Source organism: Labeo rohita, chromosome 21 (genome assembly GCF_022985175.1).
Source record: "Labeo rohita strain BAU-BD-2019 chromosome 21, IGBB_LRoh.1.0, whole genome shotgun sequence".
In the NCBI taxonomy this organism is placed as follows: Eukaryota; Metazoa; Chordata; class Actinopteri; order Cypriniformes; family Cyprinidae; genus Labeo; species Labeo rohita.
Genome location: NC_066889.1, coordinates 17,305,028 through 17,321,785, shown reverse-complemented (window position 1 = coordinate 17,321,785; position 16,758 = coordinate 17,305,028). Strand labels below are relative to the sequence as shown.

The 16,758-nt window shown below is 35.2% G+C and overlaps 2 protein-coding genes across 2 annotated transcripts; both read right to left on the bottom strand.

The window, feature by feature from the left end:
- Positions 1-6,809: 6,809 nt before the first annotated feature.
- On the bottom strand, positions 6,810-7,763 carry LOC127152849 (olfactory receptor 5M3-like). The gene has a single exon (XM_051093707.1). It carries the CDS (start codon positions 7,761-7,763, stop codon positions 6,810-6,812), a length of 954 nt encoding a protein of 317 aa, XP_050949664.1.
- A 1,652-nt stretch (positions 7,764-9,415) lies between these two features.
- LOC127152300 (olfactory receptor 5AC1-like) lies at positions 9,416-10,339 on the bottom strand. The gene has a single exon (XM_051092881.1). It carries the CDS (start codon positions 10,337-10,339, stop codon positions 9,416-9,418), a length of 924 nt encoding a protein of 307 aa, XP_050948838.1.
- Between the last annotated feature and the right edge of the window lie 6,419 nt (positions 10,340-16,758).

Here is a 16,758-nt window from a genome sequence, read left to right as displayed (position 1 = left end):
ATTTCAGAAATTCTTTTGCAGAAATATGACTATATGTGATGAGATCTGGGAAAACCCGTCGGATGTAGCGGTGGGACGTTTTCAGGAAATTCGTTTTTCATTAAATTATTATTCTATAACATCTTGTCTATCATCTCTGAAAATATCTATTGCAATTTATTGCAGCAAGCAGAAATGACTGTCTTTCTCCTATGTTAAGAACGCGCTGCGGAGGTGCTTTCCCAAACAGTTAACCTATCAAAATAAACCGCATAACATATTTAGTAAAGGCGTATCAGTTCACATTCTCCACCAGTCCTGTGTAAAGTACGGCAAGCAAATTTATTTATTTATTTACTTACTTACTTACTTACTTTAATATCGTGAGATGGCGGAGCACAACAACGCCGTCTAAAGTATTGCAGCTGCTCACGTAACCGATCTTACTCGTCTCAGTCTTCTCAGTTTTGGTGATGTCAGTGCCCTAAATGATGTTGCGGGCTATTTCACATCCAGAGATGAAGGATCGGATGATGAAGTTACTAAAGAGGAGTCCGATGACAGTCTGTTTTATCACAGTGCGCGAACAGTTGCGCTGCGCTCGCTTTTACTACAAAGTAGGCTGCATTATTTACTAAACATAAAATGGGTGATCAACGGAAAACAAACGTTAGTCTGTTTGTCTAATGATGCAGTAGCGCTCCTAACTTGACAGACAGCTCTCGTTAAACCCGTAAAGTGAAAGTGAAAGCCGTCTCACTTTAAAGCCGTTTTTCTCAAAATCCCATTCCTGAAAATCATCGCTATCAGCCAACCTAAGATAGCCATAACGTAGGTTATGTAAAAAATAAAAGTTTTGGAAAGGGGCCTGAACGCAGCTTTCATATGGTGTTAAAACCTAAAAAAAGGTAAAATTTCACCATGTGTTGGGTTTTCCTAGATCGCATCACATATTTGCCGTCTCTGGCAAAATACGACACCTCTCCAGCTGATGTGCAAACTGTCAAACACGGTGCATCCCTCTGCTTTCAACTTTATTCCACATACCATCAAATGTTTCATGAGGTTTGACGCGTTTTCCCCTTCACACGCAACTGCTGTAAAACATTTGCTGCACGTCGCAGTGTCTGAATAATTTCTCGTGAAATATAGCCACACTTTAGAATGTTTAGTTTTTGGCATTTTAAGTTCGACGCGTTTAATGTAGCTCGCTAAGCTAACGGCAAACCACCTGCTGCAGTCAGAGCAAGTGTAACGATAGTTGCAGCATTCACGCGCTTCTCGGATGCATTTCCAGACGATTTGTGCTTTTAATTCGAAATGTGAAAATGGACAGTAACTACAAAGATGTCTTGGATTTCTATCATCAAAGCTTTCCGACTTTCCCGAGTTTTCTCATTCAGTAAAAAAATGTTCTGATCATTCTGACACCCCATGAATGCAGTATTTAAATTTAACTAGCGATCATGCATGTTGATGAATCAATGCTTCTACATCCATGTCATAGCACCAGAAGACAAATATTTCAATCGACAGTTCAGGCATTTAAGTGGCACCGAAATTCGCGTTCTGATTCGGTCCGGTACATACCGGTCACATGGGTACCGGTGCCGTATTGGCACCGGGTTTCGGTACCCAACCCTACTTTTAAGTCACTACATCTCCCACAACCCCGTACCTGGGATCTCCACTTCCGGTCCCGGCTCCCCCCCGGGTTCACTTCCCCTTGTCGGCCATTTATAGACCGCCAGGTTGGCGGGACTCTTTGCGAAGTTTTGGTTAGTCTGACTATTCAATCTTGAGCGTTTTTCTTGTGTTTGCCTACCTGTTGCCTACCGGACTGTTTGTTTATCGTGTTTGATTCATTGCTGCCTGCCCCGACCTTTCGCCTGGACTATCGTTTACTCTGTGGATTACCTGTGTTGCCCCTGTCTGCTGTGGATTTAACTCTGCCTGTTGTACTTCGATTTTGTCCAATAAAGTTGTCGCACATGGATCCCACGTCTCCGGATCAGTCACTGACCGCGTTACAATTATAAACATAAACGGAAAGTCATGTTTCATGGAAGACACAAACAAAACAAACCTACTAAATCTAGGCTAAATTATCAATAATTCCAATACTGAAATTGTATTGAGAGGTCACATAATTTCTTTTAGGCTAACAACTGTGCTGTTTAAATACTAGCTTTAAATAAATAACTTTAAATAAGAGAAAATAACTTTTTTTGTAATAAATGAATGATTGATCATGTTCCAAAGTATTGTTAAGTACGTTCAAAAATAGTTGTAAAAGACATGCTATCAGGAATATTGGCCTGTTTTGTTGTGTTTTTGCCCCGTTTCTGTTCCTGTGTGCCCTTATTTGGTCATGTTCCTGTTCTCGTTTCATCTGATTAGTCATTCTGTGCACCTGTGTTCCCCTTATTACCCCATGTATTTAAGTTCCAGTCTGCACATTTCTCCTTTGTCGTGTCTAATATTTTGCAAACAAAAACTCAAATGAGCGTGGTATGCATTTTTTTTTTTTTTTTTTAACCTGTTTAGTTATGATAGGCCTATGCAAGTCAATCTACACATTTCATTTTATTTCATTCAAAGATATTTTAAACAAACTGGTGGCATAACAAGTCAGCCCCAGGTCCATATGAAAAATATTTGTACGTATTTGTATATATGCATGTTAAAAAAAAACTTTAAACAATTTAATAAAAACGAATGTTTTGTTGATGTTGTGAGTGCACACAAATTAAAGTAGACCCTCTGCGTTTCCAAATGATGCGTTACTCTTACCTTTATAAGCAAAAATGACGGTGTAGGCCTGTTTTAAGTTTCCACTGATAATAATGAAAAAATTGTAAGTGATCTTGCTGGCGCCTCCATGTCATCGCGTTGTAGTTTCCACTCTCTGCACAATAGATTGATGTGCGCCTAATAGCGCACATATATCTAGGTTAAATGTTTAAATTAATATTATAAAATGCATGAAGTGTTTTATATCTACAGATTTTATTTTAGGCAAGTCATGTTGATTTGAGAAGGCTAGAACATAGGCTATTGTAACGCAATGGGTAAAAGTAGTGCATTCCAGAAATGTAAAATTAGAAAAAGTAGTAAGCTACATACTGTTTCTAATGTTAAATAGACATTGTGGGCTTGGAAAAATCACAGTCTCAGATTACGCTAGCAGGTGGCCGTGGAGTAGAGTGGTGAGTCATGGAACTGCACTCTCGCTGAATCTCGAGAGAGTTCGAGAGCGAGAGTACATTTGTGCTAACCACGAGTGCCACTACTAAGACAATTAATTCATGTTTTTCAGGTAAGCTGGTGGAAAATATGTGAGACTAAGTGTATTAATGTTTGTAATGTTTGTGTGTATATTTCCCAAAATGTTTGAATAGTAAGTGAAGCAAGTATCTGTTGTATTAACCGTGTTATGCGTTGATTTATAAGTTTGCACATGTGTAACATGAGTTCATGTGATAACACGAATGTTGTTTATTGAGAATATAGCAGAGATATTGTTCAAATCAATTTGTGTTGAGTACATGACAATACATGTATGTTAAAATGTACTGTTTAATACATATGTTGAATCTCGAGAGAGTTGGAGAGCGAGAGTAAATGCGTGCTAACCACGAGTGCCACTACTAAGACAATTCATGTTTTTCAGAATAAAAGTCCACCTTAAATGTGCAACCACCCTCTGTGAATTCATTAATGCACACTGGGAAGTGTTACACTATGATCAGCTCACTGTCTGTTGCTGGCGGCTTGGTCAGCAAAAAAAAAAAAAAAAATGAATTTAACAAACATAGAATGTTCCAAACATACTTATAAATTAACTTAATAAAGAAAAGAAAAGAAAATAAATACAGCCACTTTGCCTTTAAAAATATTGACGAATATTTGTGGGGAATCGATTTGGACGGCATGGGGTGGAGAATAACTTCACTGTTCGTAAAAAGGTCAAAGTTACAGGATTTCTTTTAACGGCACAAATCGAGCACAAACGAAAGGCACCGGTTTGGAGATATTTGGATGGCATGGGGTGGAGAGTGATGTCACTTCCCCAAATTGTTTTTGTTATTTCTAAAAAAGGGTAAATATATTTTACGTTCATTTCAGCGGCACAAACCGGCACAAATCGAGCACAAATGAATGACACCAGTTTTGTGTGATTTAGACGAACTGGGGTGGCGAGTGATGTCACAGATCCCGAGAATATTTTGGTTTTATCTAAGGAAGGAAAATAGATACAGTGTTTGTTTTAAACGGCATAAATCGAGCACAAACGAACTGCGCTGGTTTGGAACGATTTGAGAAACGTGGTGCAAAGTGATGTCACACGGTCAAAAAAATTATGTTTTTTTGAAAAGCACAAATGTTCGTTTTTGCGGCACAATTCAGCACAAATGTAGCACAAACAAATGGCACAGTGATTATTTCTTTTTATGGGGTGCCAACTTCATGGATGTCTATTCGCATTTTCCAAGATCTCCTACTGCACTTTTAATGAGTCTTAGTTTTAGGCACAAACCATATGACAAATCACAAATCTAAAAACATTACAGTAACCATAATCTAAGTAAGTGAAACACTGATAAAACCTTAAAGGAATAGTTTACCCAAAAGTGAAAATTTGCTCATCCTCAAGCCATCTAAGATGTCATTTATTTCTTTAGCAGAAGAGATTTAGAGAAATGTAGCATTACATCACTTGTTCACAATGCATCCTCTTAATAATCCATGAGCACATGACTCCCGTATTTTAAATGAATGTCTTGTGAAGTGAAAGTTCTGCATGTTTGTAAGAAACAAATCAATCATAAAGATTTTTTTTTTTTTACCTTCAATCCATTGCTTCCTGCTACAGTACGAGTTCTCAGTCTTTAATGTTGCTTTCTACAGTGAAAAAGTCATCTTTTCTGAAAAAACAAAAAAAAAAAAAACAATTTTAAACATATTAAACAACATTTTAATATGAGAGGACAACAAATGATGGAGATTTCACTGGAGGAAACGATATAATGGGTTTTGGGCTTGTATTTTGGCAAGAAACAATGGTGTTAAGGTAATAACTTAATGATAGATTTATTTCTTACAGACATGCTTTTCAATAATTGATCCACTGGAATCATGTAGATTATTTATAGATTATTATGTTTTATCAGCTGTTTGGACTCTAGTTCATGGCACCCATTCACTGCAGAGGACCTATTGGGGAACAAGTGACTGCTAAATTTATGTAAATCTGTTCTGACGAAGACACAAAATAATCTACATCTTGAATGGCCTGAGGGTGATTAAGTCTTCAGCTGAGTTTAATTTTTGGGTGAAATATTCCTTTAAGTGCATTTCCAAATAAAAAGAGGGAGGCCAAATACCAGGAATCCAAGTTTGTGTGCACTGGAAGGGCTTGAAGGCAGCATAATTCAGAATAAAAACTCTAATTCAAACAATAATTCAGCTCACATATCATGTATCAGCAAATTTCCAATATTCTTTCTGGAATATTTTATGATAACGTGATGTTCGTATAATGTTGACAGCTTCTTACATTCTGTTACAATTCATTCATAAAACAAATTATAACATGTTTGCATGTCCGTTTCATTACAGCACGCCAAGTAGTTCTTATGATTTTAGGCCTTTTTGAGCTTCTGAAATTTTCACTCTTGCTGAAATGCATGAGGTAAAAACTCTGCGCACTGCTCTAATGTTTAGTCCATAAATCAGAGGATTGAACACAGGTGGGACTATCACCAGTTCAAGAGCCAGGAAATTTCGGAGATTTTATGTGAAAGATACACAGTTAACTTCTGTGGGGCAGAAAATAATATGTAAAGTAATAATATTACTTCTGAAAGTAGTAACTAGTAATGAGTAATATATTACATTGTTTGAGTAACTAACTCAACACTGGTTGTGAGTCCTGAAAATTTACAGGTGTGAGTTCGCACTAAAATATAATTGCTGCTGTGTTAACATGGCCAAAAACTGCCCACAGGCTGAATGTAAAGTAAGTCTCTGTAAGTCCTCTCTCTGACCATAGGTGGCGCTTATGGAACAGCAAAGTTACAGCTGTTTCAGTAACCTCAGTTGACAGCAGCAATGCGATTAAGAACACTTTATTAGGTACTACATGGAGCGAAGATGGAAACAAAATACCATCAAATCATTTTTGAAGACAATCAGAAACTTTAGAGGTACAATCATTTAATAGTTCTTTAATATATTAATTTTGTATAATTTTCTCAGCACCCTTTTAAAACCTCACAGCTTTCTGCCATGCTTTCACACAATCCTGCTGAAAAAATAAATAAATAAAAAAAAAAGCTAAAACCAACCTAAACTGGTTGGCTGGTCTTAGCAGGTTTAAGCTGGAAATAGCTGGTTTTAGCTGGTCTCCCAGCCTGGTTAGGCTTGTCAGACTGGTTTTAGCAGGTCATCCCAGCTGGTCTCCCAGCCTGACCAGCTAGCAAGTGAATAAATAATCTCTTAATAATCCATGAGCACATGACTCCAGTCTTCTAAATGAATGTCTTGTAAAGTGAAAATCATAGCAAAAACAATTCAAAAGTGTGCACTGGAAGGGTGCACTAGAAGGGCTTGAAGGCAGCATAATTTAAAATAAAAACTCTAATTCAAACAATAATTCAGCCCACATATCACATGTATCAGCAAATTCCCAATATTTTTTCTGGCATATTTTATGATACCGTGATGTTCATATAATGTTGACAGCTTCTTACATTCTGTTACAATTCATTCTTAAAACAAATAACATGTTTTGTATGTCTGTTTCATTACAGTACGCCAAGTAATTCTTATGATTTTAGGCCTTTTTGAGCTTCTGAAATGTTCACTCTTGCTGAAATGCATGAGGCAAAAACTCTGCGCACTGCTCTAATGTTTAGTCCATAAATCAGAGGATTGAACAGAGGTGGGACAATCACCAGTTCAAGAGCCAAAAAATTACGGAGACCCTCTGGAATGTCATTTGAATCATATCTGCTGTACATAGCATCAAAAAGCAAAGCAAAAGTGAAATTCAACAGTGATAACATATGTGGCAAACATGTTTGCCAGAATTTCCTTCTGTTTTCTAAAGATGCTTTGCATGCAGAGATCAGTTTAGCATAGGACAGAAAGATGATAACAGCACAGCATAAAAATACAACATAAATAATATATCCATAGACATTATTAACAAAAGATGATGCACAAGACAGTTTTACAATTGACCAGTTGTCACAATATAATTTGTCAATGTGATATTTACAAAACGGCCTCAGGTTTGATAACAAGGCTGCTGTAACACAAAAGCAGTTGGGGACAATCCATGAGAACAGAATTAATTTCACACAGGTGATTTTAGTTAATTTGGAATGATAGTCTAAAGGTTTACATATGGCTACATATCTATCATAAGACATCACTGTTAATATTGTAAACTCACATAGTAAAGAGCTGTAAATAACAAAGGATTGCAGAGCACACATGTGAGAGGAGATCACATATGAATCCAATATTAAATCAGACAGAAATTTAGGATAAAATCCTGAAACTCCATACACTCCATTTACAGACAGATGACACACGAATATGTACATTGGTTCATGAAGAGCTTTCTGCATGATAATGACCAAAACAAGACGAATATTAATTGATAATATAAGCAGATAAATGAAAAGAAAACAAGTGAAATACAGGTGCCAATATGTTTTAGATTGTTTTGGCACCATAAGAGTCAGTCTCAAAGGAGAAGACATGTTATCCATCAAGTTATGGTTATTACTCCAAATCAATAATATTCTGCAATAAAAAACGCACATGAGACAATGTTAATAGGTTTATGCTAAAACCACTACATACATCCATTTATCATCTGTTAATTAGACTTCAGTGTCCATTGTGGAAAATCTAAGAAATTTGGAGCTCAACTCCAGGCAAACAATCAGATCAACCAATTGGAAGTTGTGTGTTTGCATGTGGAGAGCTGAAAGTCTTGGTTCTTATAACATCCTTTTTCAGTTGGGAAATCATCTGAAATATCTTGGGGTTCATTGTAATTATGGTCTTTGCCAATTTTCATTATGTTTAACTTGAAAAAAGCAACAAGGCCAAACAATTTCACATTTTAAACACTGGAAAATCTCATCTCATGAGTTCTATAGTCAGTGGGGACCAGCTACTATTTGGTTACCAGCATTCTTCCAAATATGTGACCCTGGACCACAAAACCGGTCATAAGTAGCACGGTTATATTTGCAGCAATAGCCAAGAATACATTGTATGGGTCAAAATTATGGATTTTTGCCAAAAATCATTGGGATATTAAGTAAAGATCATGTTTCATGAAGATATTTTGTAAATTTCCTACCGTAAATATATCAAAACTTAATTTTTGGTTACTGATATGCATTGCTAAGAGCTTCATTTGGACAACTTTTTCTCAGTTTTCTCAATATTTTGATTTCTTTGCACCCTCAGATTCCAGATTTGAGGATTCCAAATTGTCCTATTTTAACAAACCATACATCAGTGCAAACCTTATTTATTTAGCTTATAGCTTTCAGATTGTATAAATCTCAAATAAATCTAAACATAAAAAAAATGACCCTTATGACTGGTGGTTTTGTGGTCTAGGGTCACATATATTCTTTTAAGTTTCACAGAAGAAACCCATACAGGTTCAGAACAGCTTGAGTGAGTAAATTATTTTGGTGAACTATCCTTTTAAATAGACATAAAATAATATCTCAAATAAACAAGTACACTAAATGAACAAACTGGTAAAGCAGCTGATCAAGTATGTATTTCACAAAAAGTGGCCAGCATTCTATATATACTGAAGTTTTACTGAACACAGTTTTAAACCTGTCTTATTTAAAATCAATTTCATATTATACACATAAACGGAAAGCTATGTTTCATGGAAGATGCAAACAATACAACCCTACTAAATCTGTGATGTGGTGGGCTAAATTATCAATACTTAAAATGCTGAAATTGTATTAAGAGGTTACATAAAATGTATTTTAGGCTAACAACTATTGACAAATAACTTTTGATATTGATAAATATTGAAAAAAAAAGGACATAGGCCTGTTTAAAGGGCCAGTAATTGCTATTTAATATTAAATGGCTATATAAAATTATCTATCCAGAAATCAAATAAGTGTTCAATTTAGTAGATATTAGGAACGGGGTCATATCTGTAATACTGGTCTTAGCACTTGGTATTAGACTGAAAAAAAAAAAGAAAAAGACAAATTAATCTGCTTCTCCCAACTAGCTTTCTCTCATCTTTTCACGTGCATAAAGAGCACATTTTGGCATTAAATGCCTCATCAGTCTGAATTTAGGTCTACCTGTACATAAACATATGGCATGTTAATTACTTATAGCAAACAGGACTAAGTATAATTCTTTATTTCATGGTATTTACAAATGATTTTAAACTTCTTTTACGAATTTCTTTGAGTTTTAATACATAAACTATGGGATTAAAAAGAGGCGGCAATATCAGCATCAGCAAGGCAAAAACAACATAGACATTCTCTGGGATATCGCTTGAGCCATATCTGCTGCACATTGCATCGAAAAACACAGTAAAACTACAATTTGTTATTGAAAATAAATGTGGAACACATGTCTGCCAAAATTTTCTTCTGTTTTCCAAAGATGCTTTACATGCAAGAATAAGTTTTATGTAAGAGACAATAATTAAAGCTGTAAGGCACATATAAAATAATAAAACAATCATTGCCATTAGGTTATTAATAACCACTGATTCACATGAAAGCTTTACCATTGACCAGTTGTCACAGTATAATTTGTCAATGTGATATTTACACACCGCCAACCTACTTAACAACACAACTCCAATGAACATACAAATAAATGGTACGGTCCAACAGAACAGGATGAATATGCCACATGTATTTTTGGTCAGTTTTGAGTGATAGTCCAAAGGTTGACATATGGCCACATGTCTATCATATGACATTACAGCTAATGTGGTACACTCACACATAGCTGAACTGTAGATCACAAAAGCTTGGAGTCCACACATAAAAGAAGAAATCACATATGAATCCAGAATTAAATCATGCAAGAACTTAGGATAAAACCCTGCTGCTCCATATAAATAATTTAGACATAAATTGCAGAGAAAAATGTACATTGGTTCATGAAGGGCTCTCTCCAAAACAATGACCACACTGAGCCAAATGTTCATTAACAGTATCAAAGCATAAAGAAGCAAAAAACATGTAAAATATATATGCCGGTAAGATTTGGAGCCTCTTGGTTCCATCAGAGTGTAGATTGCAAAATAGGTCCTGTTGTCCATAGTCTATTAATGTTAATCCAAAATTTGTCTTTATACAAAAATCGTGTTGATTTGATTCCTAAACGATTTCAGTTTGAGACCAAAAGTCATTGATCAACAGCTTGATACTTTCAAAAAATGGCACACATTCTCTATAAACACAATTAGCAAGTCATTGCTGATGAGTTGCTCTCTTGCATGTTGAAAAACATGAAATGGAGGCACTCAAGTTCACTGATGTGCATATAAATAACTTGCATAATGCTCTGGAAAATTCTCTAAGGTTCTAAATAAACCCCAGGGGTTCAGTCAACTCAATCAACAAGTCTTTGTGCTGTACTTTTCATAAAATGTTCTTTCTATTAAATTATATTCAGAAAATATATAATGTTGATACACTATATAATAAAATGCGAACATACTCGGCCAGCTAACCAATCAGAGCCCATTGTGAACTTCTGAGGGAGGGCCTTCACAGAAACAGGAAATCAACCGGCCGTTTTTATGCTAGCTGAAAGCAGTGTAAAATAAAGGTAAAATATTTAAAAAATGTTTGAAGAGCAAAAAAGCTTGAAGACATGTTGCTTTGCACCCCATAAACACAATCAAGCCTTTGAAAAGATCCATTAGACCACCCCTTTAACAATGAATTTGTTAAAATAATTGATTTTAAAACATATTTTTGCCCTTTAAACCAAAGCTAAGTGGAGTTAAATATTATTTAAATCCAGTGTTACATTCTATATATTGTATCTATAACCCTGTTTTCCACTGAATATAAAATCAGTTTTACTAATTACATTTTTGTAGATTCTAAAACTGGTGTAGGCTTCATATAAAAGCTAAAGGGATTAAAATAACTGAGATGTTTGCATGTGTCTGCTGTGTCATCTACGTCTACAGTATATTCCTCAGGAAAAATGCTGTATTTTCATAAAAAATCTGATTATAAATGGGATTAAGTGGGCTTGCAACATGGTGAAAATGATTAAAGTGTCGCTTCCTTTCAACAAGTTCTTCAGAAAAAGTATGATTTTAAAACTCTTTTACACACTTCTTTAAGTTTTAAGACATAGATTAAAGAATTAAAAAGTGGTGGCACTATAATGAACTCCAATGGCAAAAAATTACAGGGCTCCTCAGGAAAATCGCTTAAAGGGGTCATCGGATGCCTATTTTCCACAAGTTGATATAATTCTTTAGGGTCTTAATAAAAAGTCTCTAATATACTTTGATTAAAAATACTCAATGGTTTTGTAAAACAACACCCTTTTTACCTTGCCAAAATCAGCGGGGTTGTTCCTTTAAATGCAAATGAGCTCTTGGAAAGACGGTCTTGTTTACATTAGCCGCATTTAGCCGCTAAATTTGCTAACTACCGCGTTATAAGGAAAGGCGATCGCAAAGATTCATAAAAAACGCTTGTACTCACTTCTGCTGTAAGTGAAGCTGGATCATGAATGATTCACACGAACATAGATGGATATATGTAGATCAGGAGGCACATTCCATTCACAAACAAATGTAATCTACTGCATCTTCAGCGGCTCAGATGTTGGGAGTAAATGACGACCACTATGTTCATTATTACATCCAGCAACACAACACCTCAATCGCTCAATCAGAGATATTCTTGTCTAACTTACATCCCTGCTCTGGCATCAAAACATGGAAAGTTACTGGACTGTAACAGGTGGTCTAAGGTAAGAGCTCATGTCAATCAATTATTGTGGGAGCGGCCTCTGTGGGTGTGATGCCACACCAACAGGCATCTAAGAATGGCTCGATTTGAAAAAGGGGATATTATTTTTACAGATTAATTAAAAACCACTGCATGTATTTTTATCATTATAGGGTAGATTTGTACATACACTGCCAACACACATTAATGTTCAAACAACATGAAAAAGTGAACTTAGCATCCGATGACCCCTTTAAGACGTTTCTGCTGTACGTCATGTCAACAAACGTTGCAATAGTGAAATGCCTCATCAAATGCCTCATATGCTGAAATTTTCTTCTGCACTCTAATGATGCTTTACATGCAGTGGCAAGCTTTACACAGGACACCATAATTACAACAAAGAGGCCCAAACAAAATGAATCCATATATATTATTGGTGAGAGTTGATTCTCTTGAAAGTTTTACCATTGACCAACTGCCAGAATACAATTTATCATTTATTTATTACATTTACACAATGTCAACCTATTTGATAAGAAAAGTGCAAAGAGCATCAAAATGAATGGTGCAATCCAACAGAAGGCAAATAATATGCCACATGAAAATGTGTTCAGCTCTGAGTGATAGTCTAAAGATAGTCATATGCCATCACTAATGTAACATATTCACACATTGTATAAGAAGGAATCACATATAAATCCAGCATTAAATCATGCAGGAATTTAGGAAAGAATCCAGTCTCTCAATGTGGTCCATTTACACAGATTACTGAGAAAACGTACATGAAGGGCTTTCTCAGTAACCACTTGAGCCAAATGTTTACAAACGGTATCATAATCTAAAGGAACAAAAAGCATGTGAAATATCTGTATGATTCAGAGCCTTTTGTTTTCGTCGGGAGTAAGTAGCTCTTATTATCCATTATTTTATCTTATTTTATTCTACAAATTTAAATTAGTCCCCATGTTAAATGTTCAGAGGTTAAGGCAGTTAAAAACAAACTTGTGGGTGAAAACACATTGTGTTGTTCTCAGTGTTAGGGAAAGTTAGTTTTAAAAGTAATGCATTACAATATTGCGTAACATCCTGAAAAAAGTAACTAATACTTAATACTTAGTACTTAGTTACTTTTTATGAAAAGTAATGCATTACATTACTTTTGCGTTACTTTTTAAACTTGGGTAGGGTTTGCTTGTATGTTTTTAAATATATATATATATATATATATATATATATTTGGCAAATGTAAAAGCCCTTTCAAACCAACAAGTAAAATGAATAAGCCTCAGGCTGAAGGAAAAAATAAATTCACGTCTGCACGGTAGAATGCAGGAGAAGAAGGTTTAACACTCTTCAGCATTAAAAAAACAATGAAGCACAAATGTTAGTTTATCTAAAGTCATTTTTTAATTTTAGTATGGTTGAACTGGAGGTCAGCGGCAAAGACATTGGTTAATAAAATGGGATTAAATACATAAAGGATTTTTGATTATTGCTGGTTTGTGTCATATTCTAAATTTGCATTTCACTATTTTAGTTCATTTTAATGAATACTGAATCTGTTTTTTGCAAGTGAATTAATGCATGTTCACATTTAGTCTAGAACTACAGTAACACCATGTTTACACATTGAGCATACACCACGCTGTACTTCCGATTTCTTTCAACCTGGGTACAGGAGACTTGTCAGTCAATTAATGGGAAAACAAAGTTACTGGCATTACTGATTTGAAAAAGTAATTCAGATATTTTCTTGTAAATTAAAAAGTAATGCATTACTTTACTAGTTACTTAAAAAAAGTAATCTAATTATGCTTGCGTTACTTGTAATGCGTTACCCCCAACACTGGTTGTTCTCCATATTATGGACTTTGGATTGCTTCTCTATATAATAATGATGGTAAATAAAAATCTAAATATTGAGGAAAATCGCCTTTAAAGTTGTCCAAATGAAGTTCATAGCAATGCATATTACTAATCAAAAATTAAGTTTTGATATATTTACGCTAAGAAATTTACAAAATATCTAAATGGAACATGATCTTCAGTTAATATCCTAATGGTTTTTGGCCTAAAAGAAAAATCGATAAATTTGACCTATCCAATGTATTTTTGGCTACTGCTACAAATATACCCGTGCAATATAAGTCTGTTTTTGTGGTCCAGGGTCACATTTATCATATCCTAATTCAAGCTGAATTTGATCTAAAACTTAATAACAAGTTTAATTCAAATAATTATGGCTCAGCTGACATGTACTGTAACACATTTCACAAACATCACAACTTGTTTGTCTCACAGCATTAGACAATGTTTACAAAGGATTAAAATGGCCTGAGAGGAGAATAAAGAGAACCAGAGGTCATTATCTTTCACGGGTTTGATAATTGTTCCCCTTGGGCCATAATTTGTCTGATTGGTCCCAGCTGTGAGAGCCATGGACAGACCACAGTGCTCTTCATGGTGACGACAGTCAGGCCACAATATCTGACCAAGCTAATATGGGATTTAAAGATATTTTTCTTTACTTTTTCTTCACATTTCCTTTCAGAAACCATTTTTTCTCTCATTTTCTCTCAGAAACTAACATACTAGAGATTCTATATGAAATGTAAAGTTGCAACTACATGTCTACTAACTCTCAAAGCAGACTGTTAAGTTTAGGGTTAGTAAAATAAGTTGACATGTACTTGCAAAGTTTAGAAGAGTGTTAGAAGATATTAAGCAGACAGTCTACTAATACTGACTAGTTGACATGCAGTTGCAGATTTACTTACTGTTAGTAGAATGTCTAAAGTGGATTATCAAAATAAAGTGTTACCTGATTTTCAACTCCGGTAATCGTGTGTCTCCACAGTACAAAGTCAGTAATCAAACTCAAATATAAAAATTCAACACTTGTCATTAAATTCATCCAAGACCAGATTTTATAAGCTGTGACCCACATTCATTTCATAGATTTATTTTCTGAGCATCAGTTTCATCACACATTTGCAATCACAGGCCTTTCTGGTAAGAAGTGGGGTCATGAATTCAGCTGAACGAGAACTACTGGTCTTCTGGCGGACACAGTCAGGACCCGTAACGGGAAGAAAGGTCAGGACGATTCCAAAGGCCCAACAAAGGGGAGGGAGCCCAAAACGAGCAGGGCCTGAGTCAGTATGCTGTTCCAGGGGCCCAAAAACCATAGCATATAGGCACTTTTGCGCCACGTAGTTCTTAGAACTTCGTTTTAGGAACTTTAGCCAGCATGGTGGTTCCTATGGAACCAATTTCCCCCTCTGGCCATTTTTCTGGTTGCATTCGCACCAGCAGCAGGAACTCAGAAGCAGCCGATAGTGACGTCTTTATTCGTCTATTGACGTCTTTTACAAACTTCAACGACCGGTGAACGGAGGATGTCGTGATCTGAGCTGTTTTTGTTGTGTGTCATGGGTTTCGTGATAACAGAGATGAAATGAAAACGCACAATTTACGTGATTAAAAAAGCATGAAAATCTGACCAAATCTCCTATGAGAACTTGCAGTGTTATATATCATTGAGGCTGAGAAAGATAATTGTAGATTCAGACCTAGATAAATATGAATATGATCTTTGATTAATATTCTTAAAACAGTTGGCAATATTACAGTGTAGCTGATATTAGATGGCTACATATGATTCCAATTTATCTGTAATTGTAGAAATGTTTAATATGTGTAGAAAAAGATTGTAATTTGTGTAGAAGATGGCTGATTAAAGACTTATCAAAATGGCCAGCAACAGTTGCTCATTCACATTTGTGGTCATGTTTAATCGCTGTTCCTTTGAGAAAACCAAGACAAATTTGAAACTAGATAAACATGTTAATTAGCAGGCATTATTTCTCAAAACGCACAAATTCCCAGGGAGGCAATTTAACGAAATCACTGATGAGTCTGAAGCACAAGGTCAACAGACTGACCCCAGTGGACAGCATCAAGAGGACAAAATCACACTGTAAGGCCATAATGACCTCCCTAAAGAGGACAGGCTATCGTAACACTATGCAAACAATCCATGCAAACACTGATGCAATCAAAACATTATATTTCACCTTTTAGCTAAAATAAGAATATAATAACAAGAATTATTATTATAATAATACATAAATAGAATGATATTACTTGTGAGGTTCTTACTGTACCTTGTGTAAAGCAGTATTTGCAAATGAAGGTCAACTCTTAAAGCTTTAAATAAAGCATTTAACTACACTTGATAACGATAAAACTATTAAATGAATGATATGAAATATTGAAAAAGAAAAAAATGTAGACTCGTATGAACACAAGCTTGATGTATTGTCCAGCATACATCACCAGATAGAATGGAAGATCCAGAATATACATGGATCATCCATATACATGGATGAATTATTCACAAGAGAAAAGAGGTGAATTTTCAGCCAGCAGCCAATACTGTTTAACACAATAAGGCCTACTGTATTATATTTGATAAGGAATTTTCTAGGGCCTCTTCTAAAATGTCCACATTCAGGTCATGGTGCATGTGTCTTTTTGCTGTGAATCAATAAGTACATTTAGAAATAACTCTTATATTGTTAGTAACATATTAGAAAAGTCCTGTTAAAATGTGACTATATCAAATATGACACATTAGGCTTTTAAAGAAGAAGTCCACTTCCAGAACAACAATTTGCAAATAATTTACTCATCCCCTTGTCATCCAAGATGTTCATGTCTTTCTGTCTTCAGTTGCAAAGAAATTATGGTTTTT

Coding starts and splice junctions, on each gene's coding strand:
- LOC127152300 (XM_051092881.1), bottom strand. CDS start 10,339: ATGGACAACAGGACCTATTTTGCAATCTACACTCTGATGGAACCAAGA.
- LOC127152849 (XM_051093707.1), bottom strand. CDS start 7,763: ATGGATAACATGTCTTCTCCTTTGAGACTGACTCTTATGGTGCCAAAA.